The sequence below is a fragment of the Miniopterus natalensis genome, chromosome 15 (assembly GCF_054644295.1).
Source record: "Miniopterus natalensis isolate mMinNat1 chromosome 15, mMinNat1.hap1, whole genome shotgun sequence".
Taxonomy (NCBI): domain Eukaryota; kingdom Metazoa; phylum Chordata; class Mammalia; order Chiroptera; family Miniopteridae; genus Miniopterus; species Miniopterus natalensis.
The window spans coordinates 31,749,505-31,773,062 of record NC_142095.1 but is presented as its reverse complement, the minus strand read 5'-3'; the positions used below and the strand labels follow the sequence as shown (position 1 = coordinate 31,773,062).

Sequence of the window (23,558 nt, the reverse complement as noted above, 5' to 3'; positions counted from 1 at the left end):
AACAAACAGCCCATCTAAACTATGCTTTTGAAAGGACAGATTCTGGCCTGCCTTTCTCAACCCCAAAAACAAATCGGGTCTTCATTGATTGTCCCCCTAGAATCATCAGTGTAATTGAGTTTCAAGGTCCCTAATGGAAGGATATTGAAATGAGAGAGAGCAGAATCTTAGCTTTCTAGTGAATCATGGCAGAGCTTCTCTTGGATCATTATGCTTATTTATGATATACTGAAATACACACATGCACACACCCCACCTCGCCCCCCCCCCCCGCCCCAAAGTGGGCATCTTCGTTTGATAGCAACTCTGGAGATCTCATTTCTTCCCCACCATTAACTACATCTATGGCCTTAGGTGAGTCACTTACCTTTTCTGAGTTTAGTTTTCATATCTGTAAAACAAAGTAATTGGACTAAAGATTTTTAGAGATCCTATCCAGCTTTAAGACTTTATAGATGTAATTGAAGTGTATGAAAACTATCTGAGAATACAGAATCATCCCCTACATTCTAGATTATTAAGGCTTTTGCCTCTTGGAGAAATAATAGAAACTCTTCTACAGTGTTAGTAGGAAATAACTTGTAAGTCATTTTTCCCAGGAGTTAATTTAGGCTTTAAGTGAGTTTTAAGATGAGCTGTTATTTATATTTAATTATTCCTTAAGGGGAAGCAAGGACATGGGGGGGCTATTGCTAATTCTTTTAAGACAGCAACATAGACAGTTTTTATGAGAGTCACCTCCAAATCTTTTTCTGGCACGACTGTCAAAAGTAGTGAATTATTAGCTAGAGCCACTCTGACACTTCTTAGTCTCATTACTACAGGAAACCAGGTACTGGGTGTATAATTTTGATATTCTGTTTATCAGAAACTGAATTTGCACAATTTAATTTCTGAAGTTCCCTATATTTTGAGGTTCCCAAGCTGCTCCAAAGCAAATGCCTTTTCAGGATTTCAAGAGAGATACCCTGTGAAACGTTCACCAGAAACACACCATGATATCCTGTTTCCATGCAGGGATGGGGCGTCAGACACATCACATTTGTGGACAATGCGAAGATCTCCTACTCCAATCCTGTGAGGCAGCCTCTCTATGAATTTGAAGATTGCCTAACAGGTGGCAAGTCCAAGGCCCTGGCTGCAGCAGACCGGCTCCAGAGAATATTCCCCGGAGTGGTGCGTTGATGCTGTTTGGGAATGTCAGAGTTTTTCTCCTGTGTCTTTAACGTTTAAGTCTTGAGGAATGAGGCTGTATGGTACTGGTGAAAGACAGTCAGATATCTGTCACTTACTACCAGGCCCTCATTATGTGGCTGAGCTTCTGTTTCCTCATCTCAGAGATGGGGATTAAAACACAAAACAAAACCTCATATATTGTTGTAAAAATGAAATGAAGAATGTGTGAAAAAATATTTCGTAAGTTACAGTGTATTATCTGACTTTAAGTTGAGGAATTATGGGGGTATGTATATTTTTATATCCTGCCTTGTCCCAAAGGGATTTATGGTGACAGATGTAGGATACTATTTTTCCTTCATCATGAGAATACAGAGATAGTTTCTTAGAACAGATTGATAAAATAAATTGAATGCAAGCCTGTGCAGAAGAAAGTTTGAGCTATATGTTTAGCTTTTTACTTTAGCTGTTTCTTATTTTTTAGTTGGATCATTTAAACACCAGATAATAGGAAACAAAGTCATTCAGCTCACTTGATTCAAAATCTTGTCAGGTTTTTTTAAGTCATTCTGCAAAAGGGATTCTGCATGCTTAGTCAATTTATCTGACAGAGGTTAGATTACATGTCTCCAAAGCATCTACTTATATTTAAAGTGCCACAAGAGACTCTCAGCCCTAACTTAAAAAAAAAAAAAAAGCCCACTTTCTCAAAGTTTCTCTGTTTAGTCACTCATTATTCATTCATTTTAGAAGTCTTTGCTTTAGAAGTAACTTTGACGGTTTTGTTCATTTTTCCAGTGTATCTGAGGAATGTCATTTATTTGGTTTAATTCAACAGTATTGATTGAGCACCCACTATGTACCCAACTAGGTTACTAGATGCCAAAAGAAATAAGAATAAATTACAACCTTGTCATTAAGGAGGCATATTAGTTAGGTTTCTGCTGTGACAATATTGCATATCACACATCCCAACATTTCAGTAGCTTACATTTATAAATATTTATTTCATGATCACAGGTCTGCAGGTTGGCTGTGGTTTAGTTGCTAGGCTAGGCTGGACTCCAAGCTTCGAGTCAGGTTCCAGTCTGCACTATATGTCATTATTTCAAAATCTAGACTCAGGGAGCAACAGCCATCTGATCCTGCTTTTCTTATGGTAAAAGGTGGAAGTGTAAAAGCATTGGTGAAAACTTAACATACCTATACCTCTTGAAGTCTCAGCTTAATGATGGCACTGTGCAATGTCCTCCATCTCCATTGCCAAAATAAGTCTCAGGGCCACACCCAAAGTCAGTAGGGTCGGTCAGTACACTCTGCTGTCCTAGTGGGAAGTTCTGCAGAGTAATATGGTGATAGACATATAATTCTATTAGAGGGAGGCAGTACATAGTTGAGAAGAATAATCCACTTTATCACAGAAGTGTGTTATGAGCTCCCCCTGGGATCCAGAGAGACCTGGCTTTGAATCGGAGCTCTGCCACTTATTTGTTGCCTGAAGTATTGGCTTGCTCAAATCATAGCCATTGTCTATGAGCCAAATCAGTCCCCACTATTTATTTGTTACCCTATTATTACTTATTCACCAAAATATTTAAGGTCTGTTATGTGCTTGGGACTAGGGAACAAGACAGACAAAGTTTCCTCTTCCTTATTTTGAGCTTATGGTCTAATGAGGGAGACAGTCATTAACAACTAATTTCACAAAATATTATAATTGTAATAAGTACATGAAGCAGGAGCTCAGTTGCCATGAGAATGTTTAACAGGAAGCCATGACCAAGACTAGACTTCTGTGAGGAAACTAGGTCTTGTAGGATGAGTGGAGTTAGCTAGACTAAAGGTGGCAGAGCTGTCTGTGCAAACACCTGAGGTAGGAAGCAGCATGGTGCTTCTTTGGAACTGAAGGGAAAACCAGGGTGGCTGAAGCACAAAGTTCAAGGAAGACAGACAAGAGACTGGGGCCGAAGCAAGGGCCACATCATGCTGGACCTTAGAGATCAAGTTCAGCTTTTCTTGAAAACATCAGCCCACCAGGATCAAGCCTCTTCCTCAGCACAGACATCCCTATTGGAGTATTAAGTCCTTGAGCCCAGGAGTCAGGTCTCTCATACTTTTATCCTTCATGCCTATTGAGCAATCATAGATAATGTATACAGCCCATCAAAGTGCTAGTATAATTCATTCATGAAAAATACTTGTGAAGCTATTTCACTTATTGCTTAGCCAGGCTTACCCATAAAGAACATTTTCTCTATATGTTCAATTTAGTGTAGTTTTTTCATTTAACAGATATTCATTACCTTCCTTGTTCCAGGCCATGGCCAAAAGGCTAGTCCTAAGTGAACAAGACATGAAAAGAATTGCACTGCTACAAATACCATGCCTAATTTGAGAATTGAATTAATTGAATAGGAAAAAAATCTGACCTTTAATAAATCAAGTAACTATTTGAGGTCACCATTTTTTTTTAAGGCTAGGCAATAAAATGTAGAATTATGGAGCTACACTAAAGGTTTTAAAACCCAACTCTGAACATCGGCTTCCAACCCTGATGAATAACTGATATTGGACTAGCTCTCCTACCATAAACAATTATGTACCTGGAATATATAAAATGACTCTCTTCAGACAATGAACAATAGGCAGTGAAAGACTGTGGTCCCAGACAGAAGGGAAAGAATGAATGTTTGTCCCAACTTACTGCATGAAAGCATTTTCTGGCCCATTTCAGAGCCCATAGGATATTCTTGGTCTTGATGAGCTGAGGAAGCTGAGATCAGAGTTCAGAGCAGCTAAGGTGTCTGGGATTTGCAGGATAGAGTATCAGACATGTGGGAGCTGTGCAGAGAAGGAGGCCCAGAAAACTATCTAGGCAGCACCTTGAGCCTCTGACTGAATAGGAAGTTGTACATGCCCGGGTCATGACTCTGTAAAGCTGGGCAAAAAGCACCACCATTCTGCTGTGAGAATGGAGATACCAGAGCTCTAACAAGGCTGGGAGGCATTGGAGTTCCACCTGTTCAGAAGGAAGAGACCTCACTGAATACTCTGAGCCCTTAGGTGACACCCCAGTAAGGCCATAGAATTAAACATAAAAGCTAAAATTTCAAAGCTTCTAGGAGCAAGAAGCTTAGTGATCTTGTGATAGGCAAATATTTCTTGGGACTCAGTAAATACTGACCGTAAATAAAAAAATGTATGACTTGGACTTTATAAAAATCTAAAACTTTTGCTTCTCAAAAGACACTATTAAGAGAATGGAAAGGCTGGCCAAAACTGGGAAAATATAGTACATCTGTTTGGCAAATATCTTTATCCAGAATACATAAACAACTCCTACCACTCAATAATAATAAGACAGACATACTGTTTTTTTTAAGGAGCAAATACTTGAACAGGCACTTATTTCATAGTGAAGCTCTATAAATGGCCAGTGAACACATGAAAATGCTGAACATTAATAGTCATCAAGGAAATATGAATTAAAGCGACAAATATATATCACTACACACCCACTAAAATGGCTAAAATTCAAATGATTGACAGTGCTAAATGTTATCAGGCTGTGGAGCAGCCAGAACTCTCATAGTTTGCTGGTAAAACAAGGCCTTTGGAAATTAGTCTGGCAGTTTCTCATGACATTAAACATACACCTACCTAATGACCCCCAAATTCCACTTTTAGTTTTCTATCTAAGAGAAATGAAAACATATATACAGGGGTGGGCAAAAGTAGGTTTACAGTTATGAGTTATATTATTTATTTATTGATTATTGTATTATTTATATGTATTATCTGTCTTCTTCCATATGAACAACTGTAAACCTCCTTTTGCCCACTCCTGTATACTAAAAGACTTACACATGAATGTCCATAGTAGCTTTATTCATAATAGCCAAAATTTAGAAGTAACCCAAATAGCTGTCAATAAGAAAGTGAATAAAGAAATTGAGGTATATTCATACAACAAAAAGGAACGTACTGTTGATACTTAACAATATGGGTGAGCCTCAAAAGAATTATGCTGAGTGAGAGAAACCAAACGCAAACAAGGTATACTGTAGGATACCATTTATATGAAGTCCTAGATTAGGCAAAACCAATCTAGGGTTTAAAAAGTCACAATATTGCACAATAATAATGCAGAATAATGTTCATTGCAGCATTATTTACAGTAGCCAAGATATGGAACTGACTTAATTATCCATTGATAGGTGAATGGTTAAAGAACATGTGGTACATATATATACACAATGGAGTATTACTCAGCCATAAAAAGGAATTAAATCTTGCCATTTGTGACACCATGGATGGACCTAGAGGGTATTATGCTAAATGAAATAAGTCAGACAGAGAAAGACAAATACCATATTATTTCACTTATATGTGGAATTTTAAAAAACAAAATGAACAAACAAAACAGAAACAAACTCATGACAGAACAAACTGATGGTTGCCAGGTAAGAGGGGTAATGGGGGCATGGGCAGAAAAGGTGAAAGGATTAAGAAGTACAAATTGGCAGTTATAAAGTCATGAGATATAAAGTGCAGCACAGGGAGTATGGTCAATAATATTATAATAACTACATTGGTGCCAGATGGCTACTGGACTCACCAGGTAAGATATATAAACATCTAATCACTGTTTATACACCTGAAACTAATGTAATATTGTATGTTAACTGTAATTGAAAAATAAATTTTTTTAAAATGTCAAAACAGCAGTTGTCCCAGTGGGGTTGGAGAGTAGTGGGGATTGACTGGAAGGGGTGCAAGATTGCGCTCTGGGGTAATGGAAATGTTCTGTATCTTTACAGGTGCGTTACAGTGGTTAATCTGCAGTTTTGCAAAACACACTGAACTGTACACTTGAGATCTGTACATTTCACCTTTTCTGTAAATTATACCTTGCCCCAGTCACACAATTGAATCATCTAGGGAGTTTTAGAAAATGTTGGTGTCTGGGTCCACTCTCAGAGATTCCGATTCAAATGGTCTAGGGAAAAGCCTGGCACTAGGAAGTTTTAAAACTCTCTGGGTGGTTCTAGTGTGCAACCAAGGTTGAAACCTACTCTGTTGAAACTTGCTGAATTCCAGCCTCAGTTGTATAAACCTAAATGGTGGGCCAAGGGCCAGTCCTATCGACGTTTATTGGCTGAAATTTTAGCAAGCAGAGAATTATTTAGGTTAGCAAAGTGGATATGGGTGAGGATCTGTACTATTCAATAGGTCAGAATTGGCATTGAGTAATTATACTTTAATCTTGGCGTCATTAAAATACCTAAATAATATCTGTTTGGACCAAGTTACTACCACTTGAAATGCTTCATTATTATTGTTCGTTATGTTGTTGTTGTTATGACTGTGGTGGTTGCTTTTCTTATCGTTTATTATAGTACTTGGTACATGGTAGGTGCACCATACATAATGAATGAACAAATGAGGTCCCAGGAGTTGTCTTTGTGGTGTTTTCATTGTTCAGATGGACTTGTTTTGAACCTTTATTCTTGCTGAAGTCCTTTCTGCCTGGCGTCCTTTCCTGTTTTTCTTCCAACTTTTTTTCCCCTCATTCTTCTAAAGATTGTTGTCACTATTGTCCCGTTCTTGAATTCCAGAGATTAGATTTAAAATTTAAGATTAGGAGAAAATATCTACACTATACAAAATAGATTTTCCGTTGTAACAGGACCTTCTTGCCCTGCCCCCTGAGCTATTTTTCCAGTGGGTGAGGGGTTTTGGCAAAGGAATTAAAAAGCTGATGTTTCCACACACTTCCGTGTGGCCAGGTCTATGCAGGGCATTAAGGGTGCAGTTTGTGATTCTAGAAAACTTTCTTTCTTGGAAAGTTAATGTCCCCAGCTCCTTTGGCACCCGTATGTGACTCACTGTTAATCTGCCAAGACACTCTATGGCCAGCAGGGGGCAAATGGTAAATTACAGAGCTGTGCTAAAGCCCCTGTGAAAGTGCGTCCCCACACTTGAAGAAAACCCAGGTTGCCAGGGAACTTCTACTTTTGGACAGAGAATGAGGCCTCACTTTAGTACCACATGCTCTTAGGGTGCCCTCCCCACTTCCCACCCTCCCCAACAAATATCTGCACAGTCCTAAGTAGATTTTCTGGCTGAAAGTTAACAAGCAGAGTTTTTGGTTTTGAGGTTGTTGTTTTTTAAATGTGTATAACCCTAGGAAGATGAAGGCAAGACTAGCAGTCATTCTAATCTTATGTAAATTTATTAAATCAAATGTTTTTTGTTATAACATGTCATTTTGAGATGTTATACACTAAAGAAAAGGAGGAGAGGGCAAGTTGGGAACAAGTAAGAAGAGACAGCTCAGCTGGACAGAGGGGATTTGTGCAGGCAGAGGGCATTTTGATGAAGTGTTTTGGCCTCAGATTGTAGGAAAGAGCCAAAGATAAACAGCTTTCTCCAGGGTTCTTGCTTCAGATGGGAAGTGCCCTGCCACCCACTTTGAAACTAATATTCATATTTCTTTGTTTGCTGCTCTATCCAGACTTAGGGACCCTGTGGTGGCAGGCCAAGGAGGTCTAGGATACAGAGGTAAAGAAGCCTGAGAGCACAGGTAGCAAAAGGAAAAAGCAACATAATTATGCACAGAGACATTTCTGGTTGCCAAGTGACCATACTTACATGCTTGTAGCTATGGGAAGACATGGGCTCTGAGACATCACCTCTACCTCTGCTTCAGACATCCTTATATCTGGGTGTTTCCCTAGAATGCCAGAGGGTTCAACATGAGCATCCCCATGCCTGGACATCCAGTGAACTTCTCCAGCGTGACCCTGGAGCAAGCCCGCAGGGATGTGGAGCAACTGGAGCAGCTCATCGAAAGCCATGATGTTGTCTTTCTGTTGATGGACACCAGGGAGAGCCGGTGGCTTCCTGCTGTCATTGCTGCGAGCAAGAGAAAGGTAAGGTGTATGGATCCCCTGGGGCTTTTTTCTCTGGTTGTGATTTAATGCACAATCACCCTAGAGGGAGAAGTGTCCCCAGTCCACCCTCCCTGCAGAAAAGACGTGTGCTTCGTGTGTCCTTAGTGACACAGTTGGAAAAGGCTTCCACTGCAGATTATCTGCCTCACAGCCGTCATCCAACATAATAGTTATCCTTTACTGCTTAATTTCCATAGCCCGTTCAGGTACTTTGGACTAGAATGGGTACTCACACTAAAATGTAAGCTCCAAGAGGGCAAAGACTTTGTCATATTCACTACTATTTGGTCAGTGACACATTCAAGGGTCAACAGTATTGATGGTTAAATTAAGCATGGTACATACATGTGATAGAGTAATATGCAGCCATTCATGGTTATGTTTTCAGTGAATTTTAATAACATGGAAAATACCACATTATGTTAAATAAGCAGAGAAAATACTGCATATACTTTATATCAATTATGTTTATATATATGTATATATAAACGTTTATGTCTATGTCGGTTTATCAATGGGGGAGGAAACATGAAGAAGGGAGAAAGGGAGGGAGAAGGAACGGGAGATAAAACGAAAAAATAATAGGAAGAAATTCCCCAAATTATTAATAGTAACTGTTTGAGCTGTAAGATTGTGAGTGACTTTTGTTTTCTTTTCTGGTATGGTTTTTCTTTATTTTTCTAACTTTTTATATAACTTGGAATTTGGGAGAATAAACTAAATTACAACTAAAAGAAGTTCCTATAAGTAAAAATAAAAGCTGTTCTTAAAAATCTATGAAGGGTAAATTGTATAGTATGTGAATTATATCTCAAACTGTTATGAGAAAAATCTGTGTAGACATGAGAGACCACAGTATAACAGTGGAAAGAATGGGTTTAAGAAATATCAAACTGTGGTTTTATATGCCTATCTCTTACCAGCTAAGTGACCTTGAACAGGTTATAGAAGTAACCTCTCTGACTTTCAATATCCTCATCTTTAAATAGAAAATGTTTGCTGGGAGTTTTAAATGAAACTAAAAGAGATGATTTATGTTAATCACTTGCACTTAATATGCCTTCAGTGTTGGGTAACTTTCACCAACATTATCTTCTAGTATCTAATTACACTCATATGCAAGTACAAAATAAATTTTAAAAGTTGACCAAATATGAAATTAGCCGTGGCTTAAAATACAAGTGCCTCTTAATTCTAGTCTTTTATTCCTTGAAACCCACAGCTGGTCATCAATGCTGCCTTGGGCTTTGACACATTTGTTGTCATGAGACATGGCCTGAAGAAACCTAAGCATCAGGGTGCCGGGGACTTGTGTCCCAGCCACCCTGTGGCACCTACTGATCTGGGCTCGTCGCTTTTTGCCAACATCCCTGGCTACAAACTTGGCTGCTATTTCTGCAATGATGTGGTGGCCCCAGGAGATGTAAGTGAGTTTCTTTGTGGTTCCAAGTATTTCCTATAGCTGTCTTGCCCTCTGGGGCAGAGAGACTCAGCTCTTTCCTTTATGACTATTTAAATACTGTCTTTTAATAAAGAGAAGAATTCTTCAGTTTGGGGGGTGACATTATCCCACTGTGGGCCTTGATTGGCATCATCACCTGTGTACAGCTGTTCCCTGTTCACCAATAAAAAGGCAGGAACAAACCATTTTTGTGCAAAGCTCAGCAAGGAAGTTGCAGGATGGACCAGTCCCTGGCATCACTCAGCACTGTCTCCTGTGTCTATCTTAGTGAAGAGAGAATTAAATGGGGAATAAGACCCAAATTCTAATTCTGGCTTGGACGCTGCCTCATGGGGTAATTCTAAACAAGTCTCTTAGGCTACCTGTGCTTCTGCAGAATGGGGCTGGGGCCCATAAGCTGGTCAGATTTAGCAAGTAAAAATACAGAATTCCCTGTTAACTTTGAATAATGAATAATATTTTAGTATAAGTATGTCCCATGCAATATTTGAGATCTGCTTATATTAAAAAGGAATTCATTATTTATTTAAAATTCTAATTTAACTGGGCATCTTGTATTTTATCTGTTAACCCCAGTAGGAAAGTAAAACTACTTTCCCTGACTACTCCCAGTGCAAGGTGGGTTTAACGTGAAAGTGCTCTGAACACCAAGCAGTAGTACACTGTTGAAATGTAAGTCTATAGTGTTAATGTCACCACTCCAGGCAGAGTCTGTAGGAATTGTCTTTTATCAGAATAGATCATCACTTCTAGTGGAACAAAGCAGAGAGAGGTGTTTTCTGTACCATCCCCTCCATTTTCCATTTCTTTTAAACCATGTTCTTTAATAACTCATACCCCTTTTGGATGACTGGCTTTCATGTCCTCCTAGTATAAAGAAAAAATGATAAATATTCTCTTATGTGAAGAAGGATGGCTTTATGATCTCCATCATGGTGTTATAATACAAAGCTGGTTCTGTTGTTTCATTCTTAATAACTAATAGAAATAAGGGTCAGTTGCAGTCAAGTCACTTATGTTCATAAGGTAAAAATTTCAGTCAGAAGTATCCCTAATAGCCTCTTTTCATTTGTCCAGAGTTGGAATACTAGAATTTCTTTGGTTTGGAGTCATGTTGTAACAAAAATAGTTGTATTTAAGCCCTGAGATAACACTCAGAATGACAAGATGCCCACATTGTGAGAGGCACATAGGAACTGAGGACAGCAGGAATAGTAATTTAGTGCTCCCATCTCACAGGTACTCTGCAGCATTAGCTCAATTAAAATGGCAGGATAGAATCATTTGTGCTAATCAAACGATTATTCCTCTCTGTATCTCTGTCTCTCAACTACAAACCACAGTAGAGTTGAATTGAATCACTTAAAAGGGCACATTGTACAAGTCTATATATGAGACAGCTAAGCCCCAAATCTTTAATTTGTTTATAACTGCTAGTCCTTTTTAGTACATTACCTCATTTAGTTACCTAAATTGTATATTTTGTTTTTCTTGGTACTTGCAAGAAATGATGTTATTTGACGCTGAATGTTCTTTGCCAACAGTGACATCTGGTTATGTTGTATAGCTTTATCATTGAGGAGTTTCATGCTGCAGACAGCTAGAGCTGAGCATGTCAATTACTATCTCTCTGTAGTCAACCAGAGACCGGACCTTGGACCAGCAGTGTACTGTGAGTCGTCCAGGACTGGCCATGATTGCAGGAGCCCTGGCTGTGGAATTGATGGTTTCTGTTTTGCAGCATCCGGAAGGGTGAGTTTGCTGTTTAGAGATGGGTATTTAAACAAAGAAAGCTTTTGTGTCTCCTTTGGCCTTTTCTCAGTCTGACTCTTCTGAGAATTGTGTTGCTCTTTCTGTCCTCAAACAAATAAGACTAAAAAACCTGACCTGATTCTTTGGCCTAGAAGAACTTGTCATGCAATCTTTGGGGCTACATCACTGCATCCTTTTGGAATTGAACTCTCCTAGTTCAATTTAGTGATACAGAAGAATAAAAATGTTGGTAGGGGCCTAAGGACCTTCATGTTTTTATTCTGTTAGTAAGTTTTACCTCCTTAGCCCTGAACATGTGTAAGGCAGCACCTGAGTCACATATGATAGAAAATGCATTTGGCTGTATATTACAGAGATCCATCTTCAGTGACTTAGCCAAACAGGGCTTTATTTTTCTTATGAAGCAAGAAGCTCAGAGGCAGGCAGTCCAGGACTGATACAAAGGCTCTGTAATGCCATCAAGGACTCAAGTTCCTTCTTGTCATTCACTAAGCTGCTCTTACCTTTCTTCCTTATGCTTGTTACCTCTGGTCAAAAGATGGCTGCTCTTCCTCCAGTACTGCTTTTGTGTTATAGTTAAGAAAAAAAGGCCCTGGCCAGGTAGCTCAGTTGGTTAGAGTGTTATCGAGATACGCCAAGGTTGCAATGTTTGATCCCCCATCAGGGCACATATAAGAATTAACCAACAAATGCTTAAATAAGTGGAACGACAAATCAATGTTTCTCTTTCTCTCTCTTCCTCCCCCTCCTTCCTCATTCTCTCTCTTCTTCCCCTTCCTCACTCTCTCTAAAATCAATACATAAAAATTTTTTAAAAAAAAGAAAGAAATGAGCAAAAGATAAAAATTGTGCTCAGCTGAGGCTTGCCCATCTTTTAAAGAGGTTTCCTGGAAGACTTGCCCACTGATTCTAACTTCTGTATCACATGACCTTTCACTGTTAGCTGCAAGGAAGACTGACATGTAGTTGCCTCTCTGAATAAAACTGCAATAAAATAGAATGAAGAATGGATTTTGGGTAGGCAACCAGCAGTGTCTAAACACTCATTTTCTAAAAATTCTGTCTATATTTTAAGCCCCAGAAGATATTATTAGTGTTATATAGTTGGTATTCATTTAGTTTTACTAATATTTTCCTTTTTTGTTGCTTTAAAAAAAATTTTTTTTTTACTATGTCTTTATTGATTTCGGAAAGAGGAAGGGAGAGAGAAAGAGGAATAGAAACATCAATGATGAGAGAGCCATTGACTGGCTGCCTCCTGCACGCCTCCTACTGGGGATCGAGCCCACAACCTGGGCATGTGCCTTGACCTGGAATTGAACCACAATCTCCTGGATCCTAGGTTGATGCTCAACCACTGAGCCACGCCAGCTAGGCTCCTTTTTGTTACTTTTCATTTCTTTCTCGAACTTCAAGCTTCTGGCCAAGGGTATTTGTCTTCTGTCTGAAGAATACCTTCTATTATACTTTGCAAATGCTAATGACAAAGATATCTGTTTTTATTTGTCTGAAAATATCTGTTTTACCTTCAAGTTTGAAATATATTTTTGCTATGTAAAGAATTGCAGATTGGAGGTGATTCTCTTTCAACTTGTGGAAAGTATAGTCCTGTTGTCCCTCCTTTCTCCTTGTGGAATTAGGTGTTTATCCCACTGCTGCTCCTTTGATACAATTTATTTTTCTTCCTCTTCTCCTCCCCCCAGTTGTTTGTAAGATTTTCTCATTGTTATTAGATTTCAGAAGTTGGACTATGATGTACGGAGTGTATTTATTCTGATTGTGTTTTCTATTGCTTCTTAAATCCATGTCTTGATTATTTTCATCTGTTGTGGAAAATTCTCAGCCATTATCTGTTAAAATATCCTTCTGCCCCTTTTCTCGTGCTTCTTTCCTGTTGAGTCTCCAATTGCATGTCAGTTAGAGTCAACCTGCGTTCTTTTCTGTAGTTTCCGTCACCTCGTCTTTGATTGCTCTGGACTGGCTTATCTTCCAATTTACTAACTCACTCTTTTTCTGTTTTTAATATGTGTTAAAACCATCCACTGGGTTTTTAATTTCATTATTAAATGTTTTAGTTCCAGAATTTCCATTTTATCTTATTTTACATGTTTCCTGTTCTCTGCTAAAATTATGATTTTGGTCTTTTTCATTCCTTGATAATATTTAACCATGTTTTTCTTTTAAGTTCTTATCAAATGTCTTTCTTATCTGGATCTCCTATTGGTCTTTTCCTATTGTCTGTTGTTTTTCTTGGCTTTTGTTTATGCATTGTCTCCTCATAAACCTGACGTTTTAGTTTTTTTAAAACAAAACCTTTTTATTATGGAAAATTCAAACGTATGAAAGAAGATATATACATAAAATAATAAACTCCCTGTGTACACCACCCAGCTTTCAATAATTACCAGCACATGGCCAGTCATTATTTACCTATACTGCTATCCACGTTGTTTCCTCCTCCCTCCGGCTTATTTTAAATCAAATCCAAGACATAGCATTTCATTCAGAAAAAATGTATCTTTTCAGTATGTATGTCTACTATTTTTACATATAAAAAGTTTAAAGGCAACTTCTTAGTATCATTACATGTCCAATTTGTATTAAATATCTCTAATTCCTTGAATCTTTTTGATTTATTTGATTGAGTACTGGACATTATATATGAAAAATTAGAGATTATGTGATTTACATTTCCTTCTGGCAAACTGCTAGGCCAAGTGGACTATCAGTCCTAGAATACCTAAATACAATTACGATTTGTCTGTTTCTGGTTCACCTTTGTTCTGCCGATGTAGCCCCAGCTCAAAGCTTGAGATATTTTCTATGGTTTCTCCTTCTTGGCAGACCTCAAAGTATAGCTTTTTCTTTCAGCCCCATGAGTCTGTCAGTATCACTGTTCAGCTTCTGATCCTATGCCTACTGCTTTTGGAGGTTGGCAGTCACTTTATGGAAGAAAGCTTCTCTTGCAAATACCTCTATGGGCTTCTCCTCACAGATCTTGGCTCTGCAATTCTTCCCTACCTTGGTAGCTCTGTGATGCTTTCAAACAAAGATGTTTATACTTTATCTGTCTTGTCTTATCTTTTTTTTAAAGAGCATTTTCTTTTTGTTGTTGTTGTTAAATTGATTTTAGGGAGAGGAGGGGAGAGAGAAATTGAGATAGAAACATCAATGGGAGAGAAACATTGATCAGCTGCCTCCTGCAGGCCCCCCACCAGGGATCGAGCTGCAGTCCAGCCATGTGCCCTGACCAGGAATCGAATCAGCGACCTCTTTCATGGTGCATGGGACCACGCTCAGTCCACTGAGCCACACCAGCCGGGCTTGTCTATCTTTTCTGTTTGTTCTCAGTGGGAGGGTTGGTTCTGACCACCTAGTCCACCAATACCACTTTTTTTTCCAGTTAATCCTCACCCAAGGATATTTTTTCCATTAATTTTTAGAGAGAGTGGAAGGGTGGGGGGGAGTGGGAAGAGAGAGAGAGAGGGAGAGAAAGAAAGAAAAATCAGTGTGAGAGAGACACATTGATTGGTTGCCTCCCGCACATGTCCTGACTGGGGTGGAGGATCGAACCTGCAACACAGGTATGTGCCCCCTGACCAGGAACCAAACCCCCAGCCCTTCAGTGCACAGGCCAGGGCCCACAAATACCACTTTTGAAAAACCTCTTTTAATGTATTGAGCACTTACAGTGTACTAGGCTTGCATATGAGAGGAAAGAAATGAGTGGGTTGATATTCTTTGTTTCAACTTGACCTTGGACCTTTTAGTCTATATGTTTAACACTGTATATAATTTATATTAAAGATAAAAAAATTAGCACATTTGTGATCTGCACTTCTGCCTTGTCCAAGCAAGGAGAAGATCTTACTTTATGATTTACAATATAATTAATTCATCTTTTAATAAATGGAAGTGAGACAAAAATTAAATTAATTTTTAAAATAGTAAGATTCTCTCAATATCTGCCTGAGACTATGCTTTCAAATGTCAGATGGTGAAGACAGACTGACATCAAGCAAATATTTACAACTAAGTATATGATAAAAACACTGTAATTTATTTTTCAAACAGATAGTGCTTACTTTGTGCTAGGCACTGTTCTAAGCACTTTACAAATATTAACTCATTTAGCCCTCAAAACAAACCTACTAAGAAAGAACTATTATTAATCCCATTTTTGATGGGGAAATTGAGGCATAGACAGGATAAGTTGCTGAAATTTATATAACCTGATAAGTGGTAAAACTGGGCCTTAGCTCAGCCAGTTTGGCTCCAGACTTTGCTTTAATCACTCTGCCATGCTGTTTGTAATACAGGCAGAGAGAATTGTATTTTTGAAAGATTTATTTTCCAATTCTCAGAAATTAACATGAATATCCTATTTATTGTGTGACTAAGTTTTTTACACAGTTGAAAAGATGGCCTTTGTACATCATTGGTATCATGTAACTAGCAAAAATACTCCATAATTAAATGAAAATAAGCAGCTTTTTTTGTCGTCCACTCATCTCTGTCGTTTTCCTTAGCTCTCCATGCCATCTAAGCTTAGTGTGGCCTCCTGACAGGAAGTATCTGGGAGAAAGTCTTGGAGAGCTGATTCTGTGATTTCCTGACTTTGGCCCTCTGTCTGCCGTGTTCTCACTAACTGTAGGCTGAAACCAGGTCCTGTGTCTCATGTCTCCTGTGCCGTAAGCAAACACACCCTTATTCCAGGAGGAATGTACTCATTCTCCTGCCCAGTTAGTTCCTCGCTCTTCTTTTTCCTTCCTCCACTTTAGTAGCATTTACATCACCTCAAGAAGTTATGGTTGAAAAGTTTTCCATTTCAAATTCCAATACGAAAATGTGCTGTGGCGTATTACAAGACTGTCTCAGAATAAACAAGTTATCGTACCAAACGTTGTGCGTGGCAATTTATCTAATATTTCTCACAACCATATTATTACTATTTTATAGATGATGGACCTGAAACACAGAGAAGGTGACAAGCTCTGGTCTTTTCAATTCCAAAACTCAAGCATTTTTTGTACTCTTCTGCCTTCCCTGCAAGGAAAATCAGTTATATGCTGCCTAGCAAGGGGCATTTTGGTTATCCTTATAAGTCTTGCATGGACTGCCTCCAGGTCACCCTCACATATGTTAAACATAAACTTTTATTAAATGAGCTGCTCTAATCATTTCCTTTTCTCAGGGGCTACGCCATTGCCAGCAGCAGTGACGACCGCATGAATGAGCCTCCAACCTCTCTCGGGCTTGTGCCTCACCAGGTTAGTGATTTGGAAATGAAATCACAGTTCTGGACCTGATCCCAGTGATGCAGGGGGAAAGCATTTGGGGCCACTTTACATGCCATCAACCCAGCCCACCTCTCCTCTACCCTATTTACCCTCCAGCTTCCCTGGAATGTCAGTGGGAGAGATTTATGACCACGAGGAAAGTATTCCATTCTGCAGATGGTGATGAGAAGAAGTCGTGAACAAGCAGCATTACCCAGAGTCTTTGATACATTTAGAATATTGACTAGAGGTCTCATAATTAAAGAAAAAAAACAAGAATGGGGCTTTGGAATCAGCCAGGCAAGGTTTAAATCATAACCCTACGGTTATTAAGATGGCCTCCCTTGGTCAAGTCCCTAAACTTCTGCGAGCCTTAGTTTTCTTATCTATAAAGTGGAGACAATAGTACTGACCTCATTGCAAAGATAATGGATGATATGTAGAAAGGGCCCAGCAACAGCGAGTGCCTGTCACAGCCCCTCAATAAATATGCCTAGTATGTTTCTTGCTGTTGTTTGTTATTATTGACTCTCTAGCCAAATACAAAGCCTTTATAGGCATGTCTAGGAAAACCATTAGAAGTGTGCAGCATCACCAAAAAGTGGGGTTTACTTTCAGGGAAAGAATCTGAAGCATCCTAAGGAAGATCTATTCCATTGAGAGCGAAAAAGACAAAAAGTAGTGGAATGAGAATTTAGAGTGGAATTCATCTCACCTCTTCAGTAATTCTCTTATTCGGTTTGGAGGAATGAAGAGGTTTTCTAGTCTTATATTTTGGAAATCATTTCTCTAGGTTTCATGCATGCAAGTCAGTCTATAACAGGCAGGCTGTCTTCATGCATGAAGCATTGATAGTGCCTGAGAGTCCTGTCTGGGAATTTTTGAGAACAGACTCACAGATGAGTGCAGGGAATAGGGTGACTCATTCATTCATGTCCTTCTCTCTCTGCCTCCCCTCCATCTGCTTCCTGTCATGTAGGACAGCCCTATCATTTTCCAGTTGAAGAAGGGAAATTCCTTGTCCATGGTCATAGAGCGAGATAGTGGACAGACTGCAATCCAGACCTAAATTTGGCACTCTGACCAGAGCTCACTCTTAGATTTTGTGAGTGGAAAGAGCCCTGGCCTGCACATTGGAAGAGTTAGCTTTGAATTATTACTGCAGCCCTCTTACACTAAGTCACCCTCCACAGACCTGTGTTAGGTCCCTTACCATCCCCAAGCCTCAGTTTCCATATCAGTAAAAGCAGGTGCTTTACCTTGTGTCCAGGATTAAGTCTGTAACGAGGCTTTGTAAACCGTAAGATACTGTTCAATGCGACCTTTCCAGCCTGCCTCACAAAGGTGGCATTTTTTTTTATATGAATGTGTTCATCTTTTCTACAGAAACATTTCCAGTAAGGCCCAACAGATACTGTAATAACCCTTGGTCATAAGAAAGTGGTCTTCCAAAGCCGACCTCTGCTATTCACACTATCTTATCTCATTCGAATCCCCACCCTCTTCTCTTTTTCATGTCTCCTTCCCTTTCTTCTGACCTTGAGATGTGCCCTCATCTCCATTACAGATTTCGTACTGAGAAGGGCCTTAATTAAATTTTCAGTCATGCCCCTGCACTGGTTTCCTTCTTTAAGTCCTTTATGTTACATTACGGCAGTTGTAGTTTTCTCAGTGCTGAGGCCAGAGGGCAAAACAGTCTCTTTTAGAAGGGGTCCAGTGTCAACATGCATGTGCCCATGTTTTTAAAGTACTATGGCAACTAACCCCTCTCAGTGTTATTTACCCCCATTGAGCCTTGCAATTGTTAGTCATTCATCAGCTCTTCTAGTTCTTTCTCCTGCTTTTCAGATGTCTGCAGGATTACTTTGGTTGTTGGCCATCTCTTCATTTGGCCTTTTCAAAGTCTGAAGAATAAGGCACCCATATATGGGGAAAGCCCAGTGTGTGTGTGTGATTACTTGCTTACATTATTTCAAGTTTCAAGCCTTTATTTTTAGCTACTTTCTAAAAAAGAGAGTGGAGAAAGAGCTTTAAAATTATTAATCAGGGTTGTGTGGCCCCTATTTATAGGCTTTAAATTTCTTTTTTTTTTAAGTAGAGTTAGTCCATTTATGCAACTGTGTTTTGATTAGTAGAATATCCTTTCCACAAAAACACTGGACTGTGTTGCAATGCCCTGTTGCAGACTCAGCACTTCCCTCCTCCTCTTCCTGGCTTTCCGAGACTAATGGTTTCCTGTTGGAGAGGAATTCGGTCAGCCCCTTTGTGTGCTTTGTATACCAAGAATGACCAGTGACATTCCCTGGGCTCATTTTCCTCAGTTCCCCAAAGGAGAGTGTTTATTAATTGGCCCTTGTGGAACGAGCTGTAGTAGGAAAGTGATAGCCCTTGGATAGAGAATCACAGGGCCCCCCACCAGCAACTCATTGTGTAATCTGGGGAAAGCTGCCTAAGTAGCCTGCGCTCCCTGTGCCTCTGCTATCCTCCGCCTCAGACCTGGGAGGCTTAAGGATTACTTTGTTGATCTCTCTGTGGGACCACAGCCAGCATTTGGCCCATCCAGAGATTGGCAAAGTGCAGAAAAAGGCTTGATTAGGCCCTGAAATTCAGCAATATTCAGGCTGGGGGGGAGGGGGAGGGACAAAAAAACCCTCTTACTCAATTTGAAAACCATGAAAAAACCACTTGAAGGTGAGAAAATAGGCTTATGGGTTTGTTCTTTTTTAACGTCTCTGGCACAGAATACATGAATGGGGTTCTGTAAGTAGGCCACAGCAAGTATAAGCCACTTTCTGTCTACAAAGAGAGTGATTTTTTAATCGTTTTATTGATGTATAAAAGACCTGTAGAGAGTCACACAAGTCCTTAAGTATACAACTTTAATTATCACAAAATGAACACACTCATGCACCCAGCACACAGATCAAAATAAAATGTTATCGGGCATCCCCAAAGTTCCTCTGTGCTTCGTCTAATTATCCTTATCTCCTTCCTGCACAGAGGGAAGCATCTCTTGACTCAGAACACCATGGGAGATTTTTGTCTAACTTTGGACTTTCTATAAATGAAATCATATAGTATATACTCTTTGGAGTCTGAATTCTTTTGTAGAGAGAACTTTTTCATTGTAGATTGTAGCATAGTATCATTCCCTCTATTTCCCATCAAGTAGGATATTTTATTAAAAAAAAAAAAAGTTTGTCTTTTCCTGGCTCCTGGGGTGGTGGCTGAGTACTGTGAAGGCCAGACCCTTTTCCCTGGTTCTTTGGTGGGAGGTGCAGTTCAGGAGTTATAAAATATATAAGCCACTCCTGATATCCAGAAAGTGATTCTGTAGGTTGGTAAGAGATTCTGAATGTGACAGAAACTGGCTGCCTATGAAGCTGCTGATCATTTGGCTGGACATCCATTAAAGAATAAAAAACAAGCTGCCAGTATAACAGTCATTCAAACACCACGGTCATCAATATAAGCAGTCCTGATTTTATCCCATTTGTGGACCAGGCAGTTCGAGGCTTTTGTCTTTGGGTGAATATACTCTTGGTTCTCAAGTACTGATGAATAAAGACCCTGAATGTGTATGCTCTTACTTGGGGTTTGGACTTGCCAAGCCCATGGTTCTCTCAGGCTCTTGAATTCTTGCTTTTTAGTTACTTTCAGAAAAGTAGAACAAAGCCCAAACTAGGACAGGACCCTGGGAGGGACCTGGTCTGGGAAATCTCTAAAAAGGCAAATGCTGAGATAGAGCTGGCTCTCTCCAGTCAGGCCTTGGACTGCTATTTATTTGGCCTCTGTACAGACTGTGCACCACAAATCCTCAGGCCTTTATATTTAAATTTTTTTTAATTGTTCAAAATATTACAGATGTCTCTTTTTCTCCCCATTGACCCATTCCTCCCCGCCAGTCCCTCCCCACCCCATTGTCCTTGACTCTCTTTACTGTGCTCAGAAATGCTTATATCTCAGTGTGTGTCAAAGGATATAGACACATTGACTGCTGAGAAAGGAGGTTGAGAAGATAAGAAATAAGAGCATATTTCCTGAGATATAGCCCAGGAAAAGGAATCTCCTTCCTCCTCTGGGTCTATACCCCTTAGATTGATGACTGGAAATGGCAAGAAAAACGGGCAGTCCAAATCCAGCCTGTCTCACCTTGTCAGCTGTTGTGGTGTGTAACCTGTTCATCCCCCCTGCCTCTCTCTCTCGTTCCCTTCCGTCATCCCATCTACAAATGGTTCCCAAACACTGACTCTGTGCCAAGCACCGTTTGGTTCAGAGGAGTTAGGCAATTGCACAAGATCACCCAGTGTTTAGTTCCATTTACTTCTGGAGTCATCTGAGGTGTTAGATGCACCCGTGTGGATGTGGTAGAATCTGCTCCCATGGAGTGGCGCCTGAATAAGAGGCGGCCCTGGGTACAAGGCCTGACAGTGTCGGGGCCTCCTGTGTGCGGCCCTAGAAGAGGATGGGGGTCCCTCCCTTGGCACACAGGAGAGGGTTAAATACAGACAATCGGAGTTCAGAAACATCCCAGCTGGCATCTCTTGTCCCCAGAGGACTTGGGTATGACTTTTATCAGTTGAAGGAAGTTACTTGTGCCCAGGAGTTCTGCTCCCTGAGGAGGCTGTCCAGTTTGGGAGGTCCCTTGTGGGAGGCAGCCTGAAGGCTGCGTGTGTGGCCATGCAGGTCTGATGAGGATCCCAGCTTTGCCTCTTATTTTCATCCATTCATTCATTAGCTCATTTTACAAAAGGATTTGTAGCAGTTCTTGCCACCTATCTCTGTGTGTCCTCTCTGAACTTCGTATTTCATGTCAGTAAAATGGGGGTAATAATATAATAAACTCCTGGAATTCATGTACAGAATAAATTATATGACATTTACTAAGCACTAGCACAGTTCTGAGCACATAAGAGATACTTGTGGATGCTGGTTCTATCTTTCACGTTTAATTAAAATGGTAAAGTGGGAACTTATCTAATCTCCTAAAAAATTAAGTTACAGAGAATCTCATAAAACTCTGGAAGTGGTGAGTGAGTAGGGAAGGGTTGGAATGGTTAACTCCATTCTCCAGAATTTTTCTAATGATGACACTGGCTCATTTCCAGCTTACTTCTTCTGCCCCATGGTGGCTCTAGTTAGATAATGAGATGGGTCAGTAGTGGTAGCTGAAGCTGTTGTCTGAAACAAAGACCACGGTGGTGTGCGTGGGGTTTTGCAATTGCTAAACTCTCCATTTTGGCATTGAATTTGATTAAGAATCTTTCCAACATCCAAGAGCGATCTGGAGTTTGGAGTCAGTTTTTATTTATGCAAACTCCAAACCCTAGAAATATTGCCAGGCCTGCTAGAAACTGGTGTGAATTAAAGCAGTACGTCCCAATTGTGGTTGCAACTGTACCTTTTCAGAATGGCTGTTTCTGGGCATTGGATCTTCACTTCCCATCTAGGCGAGGCGGGCTTGGAGCTCAAGTTGATTTTACTCAGCTGAGGTATAAACACCAGAATGGAAGGGATCCTTCTATTCCTCATCTGTTTATTTTGTAGCCAGCTGGGCATAATTGATTAAAGATAATTTAATCCACCCAGCCCCTGATAGCAGCCATCTAGATGCTGAGTTTTTGGTTGGGGTGGGATGGGGTTTTTTCTAATTCCTCTGGCCTTCTCTTTCTTTTCTCCTTTCTTTTTAACCCCTCCTTGCTTTCTTTTCCCAGACTTTGGAGCCAGAAAGAACAGAATTGAGTTTCCTGGCTTTGCTACTTGATAGTTGTAGAACTTTGGGCAAGCTGTGCCACCTCCCTGAGCCTTGATTTCTTTATCTGGAATGTGGGAGAAGGTCACAGGATGGTAGTGAGGCCAAAATGAGATGAGTGTAGGAAAACACTCAAGAGCAGTAGACACAGGGATGGCACTTAATAAATGTCAGTGCTCTCCTCCCTCCCCCAGACCATCATTTTCCACATTATTCCAGGGCATGCCTTCTGGCCAAGGTTAGGAGGGAGCAGTTGTTTATGTGGAAGGGAAAAGGGAGAGGAATAAGCACTTTCCGGAAGGCACAGGAGTGGCGGAGAAGATGGGTGAGAAGGGGGCTCAGTGAGTTGGAAGTGCCAGAGGGTGGCCAGTGTATCTATAAAAGAGAGACAGTTGGGGGAGCACAGTGGAGGAAGAGAAAAGGCAGGCAGGATCTTATAGGCCATTTTAAAGGTTTGGACCTTCAACCCAGGGGCAACAGAAAGCCACTGAGCAATCATAAGCTAAGTCATGATAAGGTTTGGGTGCTGCATGGAGAATAGACTGGAAACGACATGAATGGATCTGGGTATAGAATTAATTTAAAGTCTTCAGGCACTAAGTCGCAGACATCCTGATCCAGGGGCTCCCACATCTGGCTGTGTATCAGAATCACCTCAGGAGCCATTTCAGAATGCACATTTCCCACCCCAGATCCAAGAGGTGACGCTAGGCATTTGAGAAACACAGCTTCGGTCTATAAAATTGGCTTCTTGGTGGGACAAAGTACGTAACTCATCAAGGTAACAGACCAAATCCTGCTCTTCGAACATGCCTTTGAGTTGTGTGCTCCCAGCAACACTAGCACACCAACCCCCCATCCCAAGCAGGTGTTCCTGCCTTCGAGCTTTTGGATACTAATTAGACACACACAGGTGCCTGTGTTGAATTAAGGCCGGTCCACCCCCATCCTGCTGGGAACAGCCCAGGAGTGAAGCCAAGCCAGCGTTTAAAGGCCCTGCTCTGGTGCTTTCTCTTCTCTGCTGTGTTTTCACTCCTCCTGGTGAGAAGGGCATGTCCTGTCTTATAAGGCACAGTTAGCCAAGTGCAGATATCACCAAGTTCCTCATGGGTGCCTGACAACGGGGGATTTCAACTCAAGTTGCTTTTGTCCTTTGTGGG

At 40.3% G+C, this 23,558-nt stretch overlaps 1 protein-coding gene across 1 annotated transcript in view; it reads left to right on the top strand.

The window, feature by feature from the left end:
• The window catches only part of ATG7 (autophagy related 7), a 217,036-nt gene that overhangs the window by 56,377 nt on the left and 137,101 nt on the right, over positions 1–23,558 (top strand). The window contains exons 12-16 of the mRNA XM_016209928.2: positions 1,018–1,176; positions 7,917–8,111; positions 9,355–9,555; positions 11,231–11,346; positions 16,562–16,637. Coding sequence (XP_016065414.1) covers positions 1,018–1,176; positions 7,917–8,111; positions 9,355–9,555; positions 11,231–11,346; positions 16,562–16,637 — 747 coding nt within the window. The remainder of the gene's footprint in view (positions 1–1,017; positions 1,177–7,916; positions 8,112–9,354; positions 9,556–11,230; positions 11,347–16,561; positions 16,638–23,558) is intronic.